We start from the raw sequence: 17317 nt of genomic DNA, 5'->3' as shown, positions 1-17317 counted from the left end.
CTCTATTAGAGATATTTCCCCTTTTTTTGGGACTCATCCACTATCTTGTCTCTCCAGTCAATCTTCAGTGCACAGTCAGAAGACTGATTACCTCAGTACCCAGACACCAGGAAACATGGGAGCATTGCCAGCGCAGTTTTGTCCAAAGGTGACACAAATCTAAATCTGCTTAGAACTCAGAAACACATTATTTAATAGCATGATACAACCTGTTTGTACAAGAGGGAAACTTAACCACTTAATGTATGCAAGTGGTAGAACGATTTAACCGCTCTTGGCTACGGCACAAATCAAGAAAACCTGTTCTCCGAGGGCTTTAAATAATCAAAGAGAAACAACGACGCCAACTGAATGTCAGCTTTATGACACACGGAAGTCCTGAAGGCATTTCTATAGTAAAAGCTTCAGTGTGAAACTTCTGGTTATTGATTCTGCCTTTGTTTGATCTTTATAATAGAAACAATGAAACATATGCTGCGTCCATCATCTGAAACAAGCTCTACTATCAGACCTGACTGAGGGAGCGTTGATGTATACACCGGCGTACTGTTGTGATTGTGCAGTGTGTTATGTTGTACACCAATTTCCCCCTTTTCCCCAGTTTTAGCGGGGACTTGGGTTTTGCAGGAACTTCGTTGTGCAGGGATGTTGAAGAATTTTCCTTACCACTCCTTTTTGTAGCAGCTCTGTCATTCAGAGTATACATATGACTGGCTTAAATAAATATTTTCTCTTTCACTTTTATTTTCAATGTCTATGAGGAGCTGTGCTGCGCCTGGGCAAACTGTATACGCCCTCCAAACTCACACACCTCAAAAGATTGAGAGCTGTGGCATTTACAGGTGATGTTTATAACAAGTCGAAACTCGAGCACAACAGCAGGTGATACGTGTCTGGTATAATACTGTATCACTGGTTGGTTGGATGGATGTGTTTTCATCAGCAGCCGTTCCGTCTCACTACTTTACCAAGAAAGCAACAGTGTGTCATGATTACCTGCAAAGTCCGATTAACTCAGTTAAACCTAAAAGTCACACAGCAAGTGTAGAATACTGGCAGATATACTTATCCTATATGTGCAAATACTTTGTTACTGTACTTAAGTACAAAATTCACATATCTGTACTTTACTTTGTTATTTATTTCTAGCAACTTTTACTTTTACTCCACTACATTTCCTCTGACTATCTCTGTTACTCGTTACTACCAAATAAAATCAGGAGAAGAAGACTTAGTAATGGTCTGTATTTATATAGAGCTTTTCTAGTCTTGATGAGCTGCTTTATACTATAGTTTTACCATTCAGTCATTCACACGCTGCAACATGGGGTTAAGTGTCTTGTTCAAGGACACATATAGACTAGCAGAGCAAGAAATTTAACCCACAACCTTCCAGTTGAAAGACAACTCGCCCTACCACTGACCCACCATGTTTAAATCCTGACTCACTTTTTTTTAAAAAATACTTTTACATCTAAAACTTATGGAAGCGCATTGCATTCATTCAGTATTTTTGTTTTTTGGTCAAGAATTCTCGATAATTTAGGAAAAAAATACTCTGAAAAACAGAAAAAATTACTCTGAAAAACAGGAAAAATTACTCAGAAAAACAGGAAAAATTACACAGAAAAACAGGAAAAAATTACTCAGAAAAACAGAAAATAATTACTTAGAAAAACAGGAAAAAAACATTAGACAGAAAAATGTATTACTCCGGAGTTTGTTTTTTTCAAATAAATGCAATGCGCTTCCGTAAAAACTGCAGTACATTTTATATCAGAAAATTACTTTTGATACTTAAGTGCAGTAAATGTCACATACTTTAAGACTTTTACTTGAGTAATATTATAAAAAGTGACTTCAAGTCCCACCAAAGTCATTTTCTGGTAAGATACTTGTACTTTTACTCAAGTATTCCTTTTAGGTACTTCTTACAAGACAAACTGTGATGCTTCAAAGACAGACAATAACATCTTTATGTCTAAATCAAGTAAGAGACTGCAACATTTGTCCTCAAGTACAAAGTAAATGACACATTTTGCAGCCATGGTTACCTGTAAGACTTAATAAAAGTATTGTTTTAAAAGGAATCCCCAATGTAATTGCTATAATAATACATTTCAGATCAGACTGGCCGATATAGTCAGGAAGAGCTGTCACTTTGGAGGAGCTGAGAAGAGCTGGGCGTTTTCAGGTTGCAACACCTCCCTTCTCCTCTGTTCTCTTGTGTTCCCTATAAATCCAGAGAGAAAGCCTCAGAGGTGTTATAGTGCCCCAGAGAGGGAACCGAGACGCAGCGATGGAGAGTTTCTCTGCGTTTGTCTGCGTTGTTTTGGTCTGTGTTGTCAGTGCTGGGATTCCTCACGATGGAATACACTGGACATACACAGGTAGGGACATGTAAAGGTTCTACTCTGTTAAATTGACAGTTTAACCTTAGGACATACTTAGAAAGTGACTAAATCAGATTTAATTGAAAGGTGCTGAGTTATGCAACATATTCACTGCGCATTTGTTTTTTGGCATGCAAAACAAGCAGCAACGTTTTTTTTGTTCCACATTGTTTATAGATTATTTTTAGACTATTATGATTATTTATAGTATCCAGTGTCCAGTGTGTCCTGTGAGCGACGCGCAACGCTTTGGCCAAATACCTGCTCCTGTCAGAGACTCTGGTTACAGACAATGTATGGACAAAGTATATGTATAGAAAGTAAATTCAAACACACATTAGCCCAAGCAGGCTCACCCCTAAATGTATAACAGGTCATTTTTTTATGAGTTGAGGCATTTTTAATAATGTGAACAAAGTTGTGAAGTTGGTTTTTCCTTCTTTCTTTTCTTTTTTTTTTTTTTGGCACAGAGGGAGCTTTGGATCAGATGCACTGGCCAACCAAGTATCCTGCGTGTGGCGGAAAGAAACAGTCTCCGATTGATATCCAGCGGCGCAACGTGAGACACAACCCAGACATGTTACAGCTGGAGCTGAGCGGATATGATGCTCAGAGTGGAACTTTCCTCATGAGCAACAACGGCCACTCGGGTAAGATCAACCAGCAGGGATGAAAGTGCGCAAGTTCTGAAGCTGAAAGTTCATCCCACTACACTGTTTTCACGATAGTTGCTTGTGTGACTTGAGAGGGCTACCATGCGTTACTCAGACCCATGGTTCTCAAACTGTGGTACGTGTACCACCAGTGGTACATGAGTTTCCTCTGGTGGTACTTGGAGGAAAATCAGAAATACTGTTCACGTGCATATACTAGGCTATGTGATCGGAGTGGAGCTGAGTAATTTTGACCAGATTATTGTCACCTCATCTCTCTCTCCATCTTAATGTAATTACAATATACCAATGTGTGAAGTATATTTAGATACATATTATGTGAGGAAGAGGAGGATGATGAGAGAGGCCTGTGAAAAGTCTGTAGCGTAAAAAAGTTTGCAATAAAAAGTCCGTAACAAGTTTGAGAACCTCTTACTCAGACTAAAATGAATGCATTGGCTTATTATGTCCATTAGTGTGTGCAGATATTTCAGTGGCAGGAGCTCATTTGTATAAAAGGGCACCCCCCCCCCCCCATTAATAATTAAGTAAATAAATAAATAATATCTTAATGACACATTGTGCACGATAACCATACACGTATGCAAGGCGAAGCAGTTTTATTTCTACAGTGCATTTCACACTCATTGGCAACTCACTGTTTTGTTTTTTTACATAAAAAAAATTTTGAACTGGTAAAAATGGGAAATATTAAAACATACATGCACGCATACAAAACCCAGTTATAATAAAAATAACAAAGTATAGAAAAAGAAAACAAAACTAGATCATAAAATATGACAGAGCTACATGAAACAAGTGCAAGTGATGGAGAGTAAAATTTAAAGTGCTCCAAAAAGCTCACTCATGATAATAATAAGTTTTAACCTGGGTTTTAAAAGATTCACATTGTGGTACGTAACAGTACAACATGGTAATAGTGTGGCAATTATCTGTAATGTCTTATTTTCTAAAGCAATGTGCATCTTGATAATAATATAACAGTTATAACATGCTATTGTACGTAATATTCAGGTATTAGCTTGATAATGACAATGGCTGTAGGTAACCATCAGAGCGTGGATACCTTCACTGTCTCACACAGATTTTCTCCTGATATTATATACACAGAAATTCTGCCATTTGCTGTAAAGAGGAAATGATCAGTTATACTGTAGCTGTTTACCCTCTTGTCCTATTTGTCCTATTATGCCCATTTGTATCTCCTCTGATAAATCACTGAAAACATCTCAATATCTTTATGTTTCCTTTAGTCCAAATCGACCTGTCTCCCACCATGAAGATCACCAAAGGCCTCCCGGGAAAATACACAGCAGTCCAGATGCACCTGCACTGGGGCGGCTGGGACCTGGAGGCCAGCGGAGCAGAGCACACCATCGATGGCATCCGTTACATGGCAGAGGTTGGCTTTAGGGAGCATGAAATCAAAGTTACAGCAGTTGTGCACGCTGCAGAACAAGACGGCGATCATGAGGGAACATGAGTTTGCAGCATTTAAATGTTCACTCTTACGTGCAGCTCAATGAATCGTGATCATGAAAGTATTAATTGCCTGTTACGTGTGTTTGAATTTAATCACACGGCTGCTTGTAGATGCAGTGGTGTTTGTTTCCCCCACTCTTTGGTTTTCCCTTGATTCAGATTTGTTAACATTTGTACTATTGTTAGAAGTGTAAAGTGTAAAGACTTTTGTATTTGAATGGCAAATTGAGCCACTTTTGGCATCTAACCTGTTCCACTTTGCCTTTCAGCTCCATGTTGTCCATTACAATTCTGACAAGTACAAGAGCTTCACCGAAGCCAGAGACAAGCCAGACGGGCTGGCAGTGCTCGCCTTTTTCTATGATGTACGTAAGCCACTCACACTTTTGTTCCCCTGTCCTCCTTGTGATTTCTTTGTCTGAGCGCCAATTTGTTTAGCACCCACACAGAGACCCAACACTGCTCCAGATATATGACTTTCACTTCCTCTATAGGAACTTTAGAAAATGAAAAAAAGCCTGTCGTCCACTTACTCAACGACCCCGTGGCCTTTGAAGTGTGTGATACTTTATTTTGGTCGTCCTGCTGTGTTTAAGGCTCTATTGAGAATTCTGCAGCATGCCGACATATTGAATGAGTGCCTGCATCCAGAGGAATGTTCTAGATCAGAGGAAGTCAGCGGCCCCCAGCTGTGAGAGGTCACCAGTACAGCAACACCATTACTCACATTGTGACCACTCTGTCCCTCCCGCTGTGAATGATAAGACTGTTATCACTTGAATTGCTGATGGCTGAGGTTGTGGTGCTAATAAAGCAGAGTTCACATTGAATTATGTCTCATAGGGTTAGAGTAATATATATTATATTCATTCCAGTTTGACTCAACAAGACATTATTATTACCAATATCTGCTTTTCGCCTTTGATATTTTGTTTCTATACTCATTATTCAATAAATATAGAAACAATTGACAAAAACTCCAGCAGTTGGCATCCACACTGTTGCCTTTGTGTCTTTTATAATCCGTTAAAGCTGAAAGCTGAGTTCAGGGATAGAGTTCAATTCTTCTTTTTCAGATGATTTTACATTTGAAGTTTGACACAGCTGTGCTTTATTTCCAGGACGGGCACTTTGAGAACACTTACTACAGTGATTTTATCTCCAACCTGGATAAAATCAAGTATGCAGGTGGGTTAATAATATCCAGGTGTATTCATCAAACGTCTATGTCCTCAAGGTTTAACAAAACATGAAACATTTGCAAAATCCATGTGATTGAGGGGCCAATGAGTCTGGTCAAGAGCGGGCCGATCTTAAAATTATAACATAATATTCCATCATGATATCGCAATAACGATATTCATGATGATATTGCACTGAAGTAAAAGTGTGGAATGATGTATACTTCATGAATGATAACACATTTATGATGCAAAATAAATCTATCCAAATAAAAGAAACAGAGAAATAAATCTATAATTAAGTTAGTAATAACGTAATAACAACTGTAATTAAAAGAATGTTGACCCTGACAGGTCAGTCCATGAATATATCCAGCATCGATGTGCGCTCCATGCTCCCCGAGAACATGAACCACTTCTTCAGATACCAGGGCTCCCTCACCACTCCACCCTGCTACGAGAGCATCCTGTGGACAGTGTTTGATACACCCATCACTCTGTCACACAACCAGGTACAGTGTGTGTGTGTGTGTGTGTGTGTGTGTTATGTTTCATCCATACACACGCTGATGTTTCTAATGTTGTTTTAAAGATATGACAAAGCACAAACGTGACCTGAGATCACCTCAAACTACAACTGTGTCCATGTGTTTCTCAATAGTCAATTTCCATGCGAAATCTAAGTGCAATAAAATGAGGACAATGGGCAATTAATCTCTTTAAACATGTCTTTAACGCTGTAAATATCTAATCTATGTGCAATGCAAGAAGCACTTGCATTACACAGCACCAGTCACTTAACATTGTTGTTCCTTAATTACCTAAAAACCTATGGATGGTACTTTCTGGTTTAGTTTGCTGTCTTCATGAACTGGAACATGTCTACTGCTTCTCTTTATTTGCTGATGTTGCTGCTATTGTCATGTTCATATTTTCTATCATGCTTAGATTTTTCCATCAATTTCATCAAACAATGGCTATAATCTGGCATATTTTGATGTGCAATACTGTGCAGTGTCCCTTCTCTAATAAATAAATACATAAATAAGATGTGATAAAATTGCAGATGATACAGTTACAGTTCATTTTAGTAAATCCTTCCATTCTTTGGAGCCACACTGTGTCCATTAGGCTTATTTGGAGCATTACGTCTGTCTGCTCTGTTGTGTCCAGATCAGGAAACTGGAGAGTACACTGATGGACATGGACAACAAGACCCTGTGGAATGACTACCGCATGGCTCAGCCTCTCAATGACCGCGTGGTGGAGTCGTCTTTCCTTCCTCGCCTTGGGAAAGGAAGTATGTGGCAACAGTGTGATTACCCTCAAAGGAAAAGATCATTTATACATCTCGCCACCATGACTAATACGTGTCATATCCATTCACCTTGTGTCTCTCAGCGTTTTGTCGACAAGACGAAATTGAATCCAGGCTCTTAAAGATCGAGGGTCTGATAACGTCCCTCGGAAAGCTGATGCATTCAGGTAAGAGAGCCGATTGTTCTGTGAAAACTGCTAGAGACGGCTAAATGTGATACGAGAGGTTTCATATTTACATTCCAGTGTTTTTCATGTATTCCCTTTAGGTGGGCAACGCAATGTAAAGCCTTACAAATATGGTAAGAACTTTGTCTTATTATTCGAGGCTAAGTGCTGTTCATTAATATGAATTATGAGCATGGATGTTTCTCACTCTCCAGGCTAATTCTGTTTTTTCTGTCTACCTCAGAACCTAGTGTTCTGTTTCCTCTGGTGCTGAACTTCCAGGAGAAATATTTAGGCAGTTATGCTTTGGCTCGCCTCAGCCATCCTATGGACCTGGACTCCTTCACGGTCTGCATGCATGTTCTGGCTCAGGTGGATGGCACCCACACCGTCATGTCCTACGCCAGTAACGGCAACGATAACGAGCTTATGATCTCCATCGTCGAGGACAGAAATGTCAGAGAAGTGGGTGTCTGGATTGGCAACGAGTTTGTCAACCTGCCGCACAACTTCAGGTCCCACGACTGGGCCAACTACTGTATCACCTGGTCATCCCACACCGGTGGCGCAGAGCTGTGGATCAATGGCATGGTGGGTGAGCAGCGTTACCTGAAAAGTGGTTACACCATCAGCCCCGGTGGCGTCTTCATCCTGGGCAAAGACCGGGACGGCTTACTGGGCATCTCCAACTCAGACGCCTTTGTGGGTAAGATGACCGATGTCAACGTGTGGGACTACGTACTGACCACAGCAGACATCCGGGACCAGATGTCATGTGAGAGGAACAGCACTATGGTGGGAAATGTGTTCAGCTGGGGAACCACTGAGCTTAGTCTGTATGGGGGGGTGAAGCTGGACACTCAGTACAGATGTAACTGAACACGCTCAGCGGTTTCTGTTAATATGAGCTTTAAAATGCTGCAAAAAACCCAAATATCAGCTGCTGATGGTGGAGATGTTTCATGGCTTTGGCATATGGGATAGAGCAAATGTCCTGTCAGGCACCTGTAAATCAACATTTAATCCAGATTATATTCCAACGTTAAACCTTGTATTGTATTTACATGTTTGCAGCGTCAATAAAGTCTTACAATTGACACTTTGCATTGTTTTGATGACTCAAGCACCCAATCAATCTGCTATAAAACTGAAAGTGGTGCAAGAACAGCACACACACACACACACACGCCCCACACAATCGGGGACTGTGTAAAGATTTCTTGTTAAATAAAAAAACAGAGGCTAAATTAAAACATTTTTAGTGTGTTCCAGTCACCCCACTGTGAAGACTTCCTCTCTCCTGAATGCACTTGTTTTTCTTCAGAGGGCCGTGACCTTGTCTCCATCCCCACGGCTTCCTTTTCTCTCTTTCAGAGGCAGATCCCCGTCACCAGTTTTTATCTCTACTTTGTTCCTCTTGGCAAACATCTGGCAGATCTCCAAGAAGGTCTTGCTCTTGGTCTCGGGGACCACCAGCCAGATGTAGATGAGTGTGAGCAGACAGATGACAGAAAAAATGATAAAGCTGTACGGGCCCAGGCCTCTCTGCAGGGAGAATGAGAGGAAGTGTGGTCAGCTGGAGGTTTATTAAGCACAGCGAGTGTAGTTTGTTATACAGCCAGGTCTTTCATGTTGCTTTTATCAGTGAGAGCAGCCTAAACAACAGAAACATCTCTCCGTGTCAAGCCAGACATTTCAACAGCGTCCCATCCTACAAACTGCATATGACCTTCATGAGGGACGGATTTGTTGCATTAGACTTCATTATTAACAGCTACAGAAGCAAGGAAATGAGGTGACATGATGTGAGTTACAGGCTACTTGTGTTAAAACTCCTCTGTTTTCATTTCCCACACTCGGACACAGAGAGTCAGGCACACCCCAGAATTGTTTGTTAGTCACTTTGAAGTCCAAGAACCGATGGACGTAAATACCCATGCACAATGTTTATGTCATCAATCAGAGACTATGACAAACACAGACACATTTCCCAGTGAAGTGAAACCAGAAAAGTGAAGTAAAGGTCAATGTTTGTATAAAGAAATGACATCTGTGAAAATGAGGAAATATTGCAGTAAGTTAAAAGTGGTGTACGAGTAGGTGAGTAGACTGACCATAGGTGTGGAAGTGAGAGTGAATGGTTGTTTGGACTGGCGACCTGTCCTTTTGCCGTTTGTCAGCTGGGATTGACACCAGTGACCCTGCGATCGATGTGAAGTCCTTACAGTGTCTGAGTACTACTGTGTTTCTGTTACAGTCAAAACTCTAGAAGTTCAAAATGGCTGTGCATTTAAATGTAGAATATCATATCATCTTCCTCTTCTATATTCAAACGACTCGACTTGACTTGAGACTTGAAGGTTAAGACCTGAGACTTGCTTGCGACTCATTTGTGTCACTTACTCCCATCTCTGCAACGTTTGCTGCGTCAACGTAAGCGTTCTCAGTAAGATTGTGACTGACCTCGAGGAAGGGGAAGATGAGGCCGACAGTGAAGTTGGAGAGCCAGTGCACGGATCCTGCCACCATGAAGGCGGCAGGTCTGGCCGACTGCCTGAACATCTCGGTGGTCACCACGTAAGGGATGGGACCTGCAGAGCACAACATGTGGTCAGCTACTTCCAAAAGTGTGTGGAGTCTCATGTCTCAAACAACTGCCCAACATCATGTATCATTCGATGTTTGGTCACATCCAAACAACACTTCAGCTAATGGAGGACACAGTTGTAATCAGTGCGCGTGTAAAGCACCGGTGAGTCAGACTCACTGGGTCCTATGGCATGTCCGATGACGTAAATGATGACACACGTGATGCTGATGTACGGCATCCACGTCACAGTCTCCTGCAAACACAGACCAGCAGATGCTGTTATTATTTATCCAGACGTACTGATGATTAAAAAAAGGAAGAAACATACGACAAATTCTCCTTACAAGCTGCCATGTGTGGGAGGTGAAGGAAAGGTAGTTTACTGTTGTCTCTTCTTTTCTTCAAACCTTGTCCTTTGTTGTGGTGTCTGTCTCAAATGTTGCCTCCAGGTGAGATAACAGGGTTTCAGGAGGGCAGTCAGTGTCTCTGATACTTTAGTGGTTGGTGATGGGTTTAATGCCTCACATCAGATACAGATGTTAAAGGATACTTATGTAAGAGATGTTTTATATTAAGTTAATTCGTTTAATTAATAGACTGATGAACCTGTTGGAATTAAAATCCTAACTTCACTTTTAAAAATGGCACAACTCATGTATATGACACCATTTTTCCCGTTATGGCAGCTGTACCTTTGTTTTACTCCGGTCATCGTGTTGCAGACTTCTGCCTGTTTTGGATTAAGTAAGTGAAAAATTTATTTTTGAGTCCACACCCTGTGTTACCAAAGAAGTGTTACACACCGAATAAGAGGAAATAAAACCAATCGCAAAAAAAAACCAATATTGAGGGTGTTTCCATTAAACAAATGCAATGACTGTATTTGTCAGCCACAAATGGATCTTAAAGATCTACGGAATGCAGCCTTTCAACTATATATCAAATAATAATTTCTAAATGTTATTTACATTTAGTGCCCTTACATGATCACCATATTGTCAAATGTCAGTCATCATCTACCGCTTTATCCTCCATCAGAGGGTCGCGGGGGGTGCTGTGCCAATCTCAGCTACATCGGGCGATAGGCGGGGTACACCCTGGACAGTTCGCCAGTCCATCGCAGGGCCACACACAGATAGAGACAAACAACCATTCACTCTCACACTCACTCCTATGGTCAATTTAGAGTGTCCAATTTACCTATCCCCACATTGCATGTTTTTGGACTGTGGGAGGAAGCCGGAGAACCCGGAGAGAACCCACGCACACACGGGGAGAACATGCAAACTCCATGCAGAAAGGCCCTTGTTCCAACCGGGGCTCGAACCCGGGTCTTCTCGCTGCAAGGCGAGAGTGCTAACCACTACACCACCGTGTGGCCCATATTGTCAAATGTAAATAATGTAAAGTAAGTGTAACAGTGAGCTCAAAGCTGAATAATTATTCTTTTATTTATATAATCCTAACTTTTTCACTGTAGTGAACTAAGAAGAATTCTTAAGAGCTCTTAGAATTAAATTTAAAATCCTCCTCCTCAGGTACAAAGCACTTAATGGTCAGGCCCCTTCATACCTGAAAGACCTAGTCTTACCCTATCACCCTAATAGACCACTTAGGTCACAAAATACAGGTTTACTTGTGGTTCCCAGAGTCTGTAAGAGTAGAATGGGAGGCAGAGCCTTCAGTTACCAGGCTCCTCTCCTGTGGAACCAGCTCCCAATGATAGTTCGGGAGGCGGACACTCTCTCTGTATTTAAAGTTAGACTTAAAACTTCCCTTTTTGATAAAGCTTATAGTATATATATATATATATATATATATACAGCTGGTTCAGGGAAACCTGGACCATCTGATACAGTTGTTGTGTATCTGCTCCTGGTCTCTCTCTCTCTTCTGTCTCTACCTCATCTCCCTCTTGTCCTTTCTCTCCCCCCCTTTTTGTCCCCCACCTCTCACCCCCATTTTTCCTTTCACCCCAACCGGTCGAGGCAGATGACCGCACATCTGGTTCTGGTTCTGTCAGAGATTTCTCTGCTCTCCTTGATGTTGTCTATGTACAGTGCCTTGAGATAATGTATGTTATGATTTGGCGCTATACAAATAAAATTGAATTGAATTGAATTGAATAGTGATTAATGTTCTCGTTTCAAATACAAACAAACACATGGGAAATCTCCTATGGCACAACAAATATCCAAATCTCAGGGTTGAGAAACTCTGAGACACACTATGATGAGTTGTCCTGTGAGCCACTAGAGGGCAGCAGAGTAACAGTAACGTCTCAGTGATGATGGTACCTGGATGCTGAGAGCCACAGTGAGCAGCACACACGCTCCACAGCAGATGCCGAAACCGCAGAGGAGGAGGATCCGTCTGCCTGTAGCCTCCACGATGAAAACCTGGCCAAAGAAAAATTTGCTTTTTTTCCACAACCATCACAACCAATGTTTCTCTGCTACAGCTTTACTAAAGTTGACATGAGCAGGGCACCTACAGCAGCTATGGTCATGAAGACATTTACGGCTCCTGTTCCCACTGTGACGTACTGAATGTCATTCTGCTTCACCCCCGCCGTGGCGTAGATGCTGTCTGCATAATAGTAGATCTGAGGAGGGAGACACAGGAAGAAATCATGAACAGGAATTAAAAAAGCTTCAAATTCACAGTCCTGGAAAAATAATTTGATCTGCTTATGAAAAACAGAACAAGTTGGTTAAAGCAGAGGTTCCCAGCCTGCAGCTCAGTCTCCACTGGGGGGCGTCAAAGCTCCATTTTTAAGGGTGTAATAATTAAGAGTATGCTGTTTTAAAAAACACAAGTTAGAGTTACATTAAAGCCAAGAGTGTTTATAGATATAGATATATAGATATCAGTACATACAGAGATATGTGTGTTCCAGAAATGTAAAGGAAAACTTCAGATACTTTACATTAGCCACAGAATCTGTTCTGAAGAGTATTAAAATCAAAATGGAATGCCAATTTAGCCTTTTTTTTTTTGCTTTTGCAATAAAGGTTTACTTTTTTGTGAGCACACATGGTTATTTGATCTTAAAAACACGGGTGCCTGAAGGAAAAAGGTTGGGAACCGCTGTTTTAAAGGACACACTCATCTGTGATAAGGACTGGCAGGACTCACCGCATTGACCCCGGACAGCTGCTGGCCCATGTTCATGACGATGATGGAGACCAGTTGCCAGCGAAGAGAGCGCTGGGACAGCAGAGAGAGCACGGACAGATGTCCTTCAGCTCTCTCCGACTGGTCTTCCAGATGCATCTCGGACAGCTCTGCGTCCACATCGTCCCAGCCACGCAGACGCTGCAGTGCTGAAGACAGACAGAACATTCAAAACAGGCCTCCATTTACAGCAATATACAGATTATCAAGCAGCTTTTATTGTCTCTCTAAGGTACTGCTTTAGGTATTCATTCTTAAAATGATTTGTTGTTTTCTCACCTTTCCGTGCAGTCTTCTCATCTCTCCTCTGGATGAGCATGTACCTGGGGCTCTCAGGGAAGAAGGGCAGCAGCACGAGTTCAATCACTGCAGGAATACCAGTCAAGCCCAGCATGAGGGTCCAGCCTGGACACAGGTGAAACAGAGACACTTGTTTTAAGCAGTGCACCAAACCACAAAGCTCGACTGCACCTTGATGTACTTCTGCAAAATATAACCTGGAAAAATGTCAAGCACATTATCTCTCTTCTGTTGACTTGTTTGTGTGTGTGTTGTATCTTTCTACAGTTGCTCTGTCTCTGTTTGTTATGTTCCACCAAGCTGCCATGGGACTGCAGATGGAAACTAGCTTTGGGCTATAATGTGACTTGTTAAATACAGTGCTGTATAGGTCCACTTGTATGAACTGTCCTTATTTCTAATCCAATTTAATGTGTACAAACAAATTAAAATTTACAACCATAAATAAAGGACTTATTTTGTCTGTTTGGGTGCATTTCAGGTTCTTCATTTAACAGAAATAAAGTGCTGAAATAAATATAAACACAACTAAAAATGTTTCCTTTCCCCTTCCACGGTTATTTGTCTGTATTAGATTGTTATTTAATTGACATCTATTTATTTCTTGTGGCACTGGCTATGGAAGAGCATCATATGTCATAAAGAGTTGTTATTTTGAGAAGAGTGAGAAAATCCAGCAACGGTGAGAGGTGGATTTATTTTCCTAGTAGTAATAGTAGTATATTAGTATTGTAAGGTAAAGATAATAAAAATATGACATATGTCAGTACCTGTGCTGTTGCCCAGTATGTTTCTGATGCCCAGCACTTGTGCGCTGAGAATGCCAATGGTGATGAAGAGCTGTGGTATGATGCCAAGTGCTCCCCTCAGGTTCTTGGGAGAGAGCTCACCCAGGTACATGGGCACCACGTTAGAGGACAGACCTGCAGAAAGGAAGTGATGGATGAATGAAAGCAAACAGTTTGCATGTGTTCCTGATCCATGTAAGAGATACATATTGCACCGTTAAACATACAGTATCTGACCTGCACAGATGCCCACGATAAACCTCGACACAATGATAATCTCATAGGACTTGGCGATCTCGCTGACTCCCATCATCACAGCGGGCACGATAGAGAAGATGTTGTTGAAGAGGAGGGTGCCCTTCCTGTCACAGGTTCAGCACATTTGAAGTTATGGTAACATTTTTGTATGAATGAACTATAAGCACACATTTACAAGCTCTTCTCCACTCACCGGCCAACTCTTTATTTTCTTTTTTTTTATCTTTTTTATCTGATTACACCTTGGACGTTGACACGCATTAACAAGCCAAAAAAAAATATTTCAAAGCTTCACAATGGATATAATATAGATCTAGACCAAGGGTCTGCAGAGCCACATGTGGAACTTTAGCCTCTCTGCGGTGGCTCCCTGTAGCTTCAAAAATTAAAATGTTTTTCTTTCACAGTCAACACCTCTTTAGATTTAGAGATCAAGGCGAGGAATAAAAGTGTTTGAATATTTGGGCTGCTAAAAATACACGTCACATGCTAGGTCTACGTCAAATCGAACATGAACTACATAAAATCCAAACATTGTTTTATTTATTTCAAAGTGGGACACATTTTATCAAATAGGCTTTGCCGCTCTAGATAAATTATATTTGGGTGGAGAGGGGTCAAATATGGCTCTTCGGTTTCCAGAGGTTGTAGACCCCTGGTCTAGTCACTCTGGTCACTTTATTAGGTACACAGAACACCTAATAAAGTTGTAGCAGTGGTGTTTTCTGCTGCTGTAGGCCATCAACTTCAGGTTTTGGGGTTTTGCACGTTCAGATATGGTCTTCTTCATATTTTTGTTGTGTGATTATTTGAATTACTGTTGCCTTTCTGTCCTCTTGAACCAGTTTGGCCCTTATGCTCTGACCTGCCATGTTTCTCTTTTTGAGCCATGCTCAACCTACAACCATCCCACATTCAAAGTCCCCTGTTTTCCCCATTCTGTTGCTCCTTTTTTCTTCCAAGGCTGCAAAGGTAGTTTTAAAATTGGTGGGGGATTCCTAATTAGTGTACCTAATAAACGGCCACTCAGATGATTTCACACATGCTTGTGAATGGGTCACATGCTGCATACAGACTAGAGGAGCCTGGGATCAAACCATTTACCACATGGGAAGTGATATTAGATTTCTGATGACATGTGACAATACTGTAGCATTCAGTATTTACCTCCCAAGATTATTGACCAGGGGAGCGACCATCAGAGAGCCAAAGAAGCCTCCCAGTGGGTACATGGACACAGACAGTGACCACAGCAGCGTCAGGAAGCTCTCCTCCATTGGCTGACCGTAACGCTCCAGGTACGTGGTGTTATAGAACTGCTGCATGAACTAAAGACGGGAGGGAAACACAACATCACATTACTGACACAAGGCCTTGTAATGACAGTGTGTGTCACAGCAGAGCTTTTTGCTTCTTTTTCATTACCGGTGCAGGAGAGTTGATGACAGCCACATTATATCCGTACTGGAAGGACGAACCAAAAGCAGATATAAGTGTTGCCAGTATCAGGACTGTAGTTAATCTCTGTTAAAGGACATGAGAGGATTACAAAAACGTTTGGTTTGTACGTCGCCACAGAACAGACATGCACAATTCTTTGTGTCAATATGTGATGTGTCTTATTAAATATCTGGTAGAGGCCATTAAAATGCATCAGTGACTAAATTTACAACACACGTTGAAATATCAGCACAGAAACGCAGTTCAAATCATGCAATTCATGAAATTCTATATAAATAACTTCTTTAATACTTGTTTCACTGTATTGTGTTATATCATTTGTTCCAATAGCGGCGCCATGAACAGTAACTGAAAAGCAGTAATGTGAGTATTTATGAAATCATACTGAAACAATAAGTAGTATTTATACATAAACAGACTTGATCACACCTGGACAGTAACTCACCCCTTTCCTCTCCAAGGGCTTCCCCCACTCCTCATTCACGGCCATGGCTGTGTTTGGACTTGTTGTCACTTACAGTAATGACAGCAGCTCACTTTGTTATGACAGCACTGCTGGATTCTACCTGTCCCTTTGGACTTGAGATCAGAGAGCGCAGCACTGGTTTACAGCTTATCTTCAGTTATTGCTTTAATGTTGCTGACTGTATACTCCCAAGTTCAGGAAGTCTTCTGTGTAATACAGTCCAAATATTAAACACACCCCTGAGCTGATTGTTGATATGTGATGCTGTCATTAAAGGCTGTGATTATATCTTATCAGCAAAAAGAGCATCTTTACAGCTACATCTGCTGGATAAAGCAAAACAATCACACAATATAAAATAACAGCTGGCAAAGGCTTCCGGTTTGACCCTCGTATACAAGTATTTACTCAAACTAAAGGAAATCATATTTCACACTGATTAAAAGCCAGTGTTTCTCCTGAAAGAACACAACTGCAAATCTCTCATTATATATCGAACAGAAAAATCTGTATATGAATCTATATTCTTCTATACATGTTTAAAACACAAGCATATTTCTATCAGACTTATAGATTAATGGTACAGTAGTGCAGTGGTAGAAAGAGTGCATGCAAACAGTTGGAGGAGCTTTTTGTATTTGGCAGCATCTCACATGAAAAGGGGAAGAAAAAGTAAGACATTTAAGTGAAAAGTGCAGTTTCACACTGATGTTAGAGTTAGAATGAGTTATATTTGCACACTAACCAATTAGTGATAGTGAATTTCAGCACTTATCAGTGACCGGGTAGCAATAGGGCAGGGCTATTCGACTACAAACTCAGTAGGGCCACATTTTCAAACCAAGAAATCTAGCTGGGCCAGACATTTCCTGCAGCCAGTAAGCAGCAGGTGAGGACAAATTAAAAAAGTACATCCAAAAAGTGCAGTAGAAATATCATATCACCTTTGTACACCTCAACGTGTGTAAAAAAAGAAAGAAAAGTGCACAGTATTAGCTGTAAATAAAAAATGTAAAACGTGTCTGTCATCTCATAGTGCATGAAATCAAAAACAATATTAGC

At 41.0% G+C, this 17317-nt stretch overlaps 2 protein-coding genes across 3 annotated transcripts; one reads left to right on the top strand and one right to left on the bottom strand.

Moving 5' to 3' along the window:
• The first annotated feature begins 2260 nt into the window (after positions 1 to 2260).
• ca6 (carbonic anhydrase VI) lies at positions 2261 to 8319 on the top strand. The gene is made up of 10 exons (XM_058642723.1): positions 2261 to 2390; positions 2864 to 3043; positions 4321 to 4469; positions 4819 to 4914; positions 5671 to 5737; positions 6085 to 6242; positions 6904 to 7030; positions 7132 to 7215; positions 7317 to 7349; positions 7460 to 8319. The coding sequence occupies exons 1-10, from the start codon at positions 2300 to 2302 to the stop codon at positions 8092 to 8094; spliced, it is 1620 nt and encodes a 539-aa protein (XP_058498706.1). The 5' UTR covers positions 2261 to 2299; the 3' UTR covers positions 8095 to 8319.
• LOC131468454 (solute carrier family 2, facilitated glucose transporter member 5-like) lies at positions 8135 to 16473 on the bottom strand. Of its 2 annotated transcripts, XM_058642725.1 has the most exons (13): positions 16235 to 16473; positions 15754 to 15852; positions 15496 to 15656; positions 14308 to 14432; positions 14053 to 14205; positions 13262 to 13387; positions 12944 to 13131; positions 12300 to 12410; positions 12103 to 12204; positions 9983 to 10058; positions 9679 to 9806; positions 8492 to 8760; positions 8135 to 8220 (listed from the first exon to the last, which is right to left on the bottom strand). In XM_058642725.1, the coding sequence occupies exons 1-12, from the start codon at positions 16277 to 16279 to the stop codon at positions 8536 to 8538; spliced, it is 1539 nt and encodes a 512-aa protein (XP_058498708.1). In that variant the 5' UTR covers positions 16280 to 16473; the 3' UTR covers positions 8135 to 8220; positions 8492 to 8535. The 2 variants fall into 2 exon arrangements, with proteins under 2 accessions (XP_058498708.1, XP_058498707.1); XM_058642724.1 differs by having other exon boundaries at positions 8216 to 8760.
• Positions 16474 to 17317: the final 844 nt, after the last annotated feature.

This window comes from Solea solea, chromosome 11 (assembly GCF_958295425.1).
Source record: "Solea solea chromosome 11, fSolSol10.1, whole genome shotgun sequence".
Lineage (NCBI taxonomy): Eukaryota > Metazoa > Chordata > Actinopteri > Pleuronectiformes > Soleidae > Solea > Solea solea.
The sequence above is the reverse complement of the archived record's forward strand: the minus strand, read 5'-3'. Positions and strand labels throughout refer to the sequence as shown.

Bases quoted from the DNA above. Each gene is read 5' to 3' on its own strand.
- ca6 (XM_058642723.1), top strand. From the start codon at position 2,300: ATGGAGAGTTTCTCTGCGTTTGTCTGCGTTGTTTTGGTCTGTGTTGTC. The intron at 2,391-2,863 runs GTAGGGACATGT...TTTTTGGCACAG, and splicing joins AATACACTGGACATACACAG to AGGGAGCTTTGGATCAGATG. The intron at 7,350-7,459 runs GTAAGAACTTTG...TGTCTACCTCAG, and splicing joins TGTAAAGCCTTACAAATATG to AACCTAGTGTTCTGTTTCCT.
- LOC131468454 (XM_058642725.1), bottom strand. From the start codon at position 16,279: ATGGCCGTGAATGAGGAGTGGGGGAAGCCCTTGGAGAGGAAAGGG. The intron at 13,388-14,052 runs GTACTGACATAT...ACCTGTGTCCAG, and splicing joins CATACTGGGCAACAGCACAG to GCTGGACCCTCATGCTGGGC. The intron at 9,807-9,982 runs GTGAGTCTGACT...TGTGCTCTGCAG, and splicing joins CGGACATGCCATAGGACCCA to GTCCCATCCCTTACGTGGTG.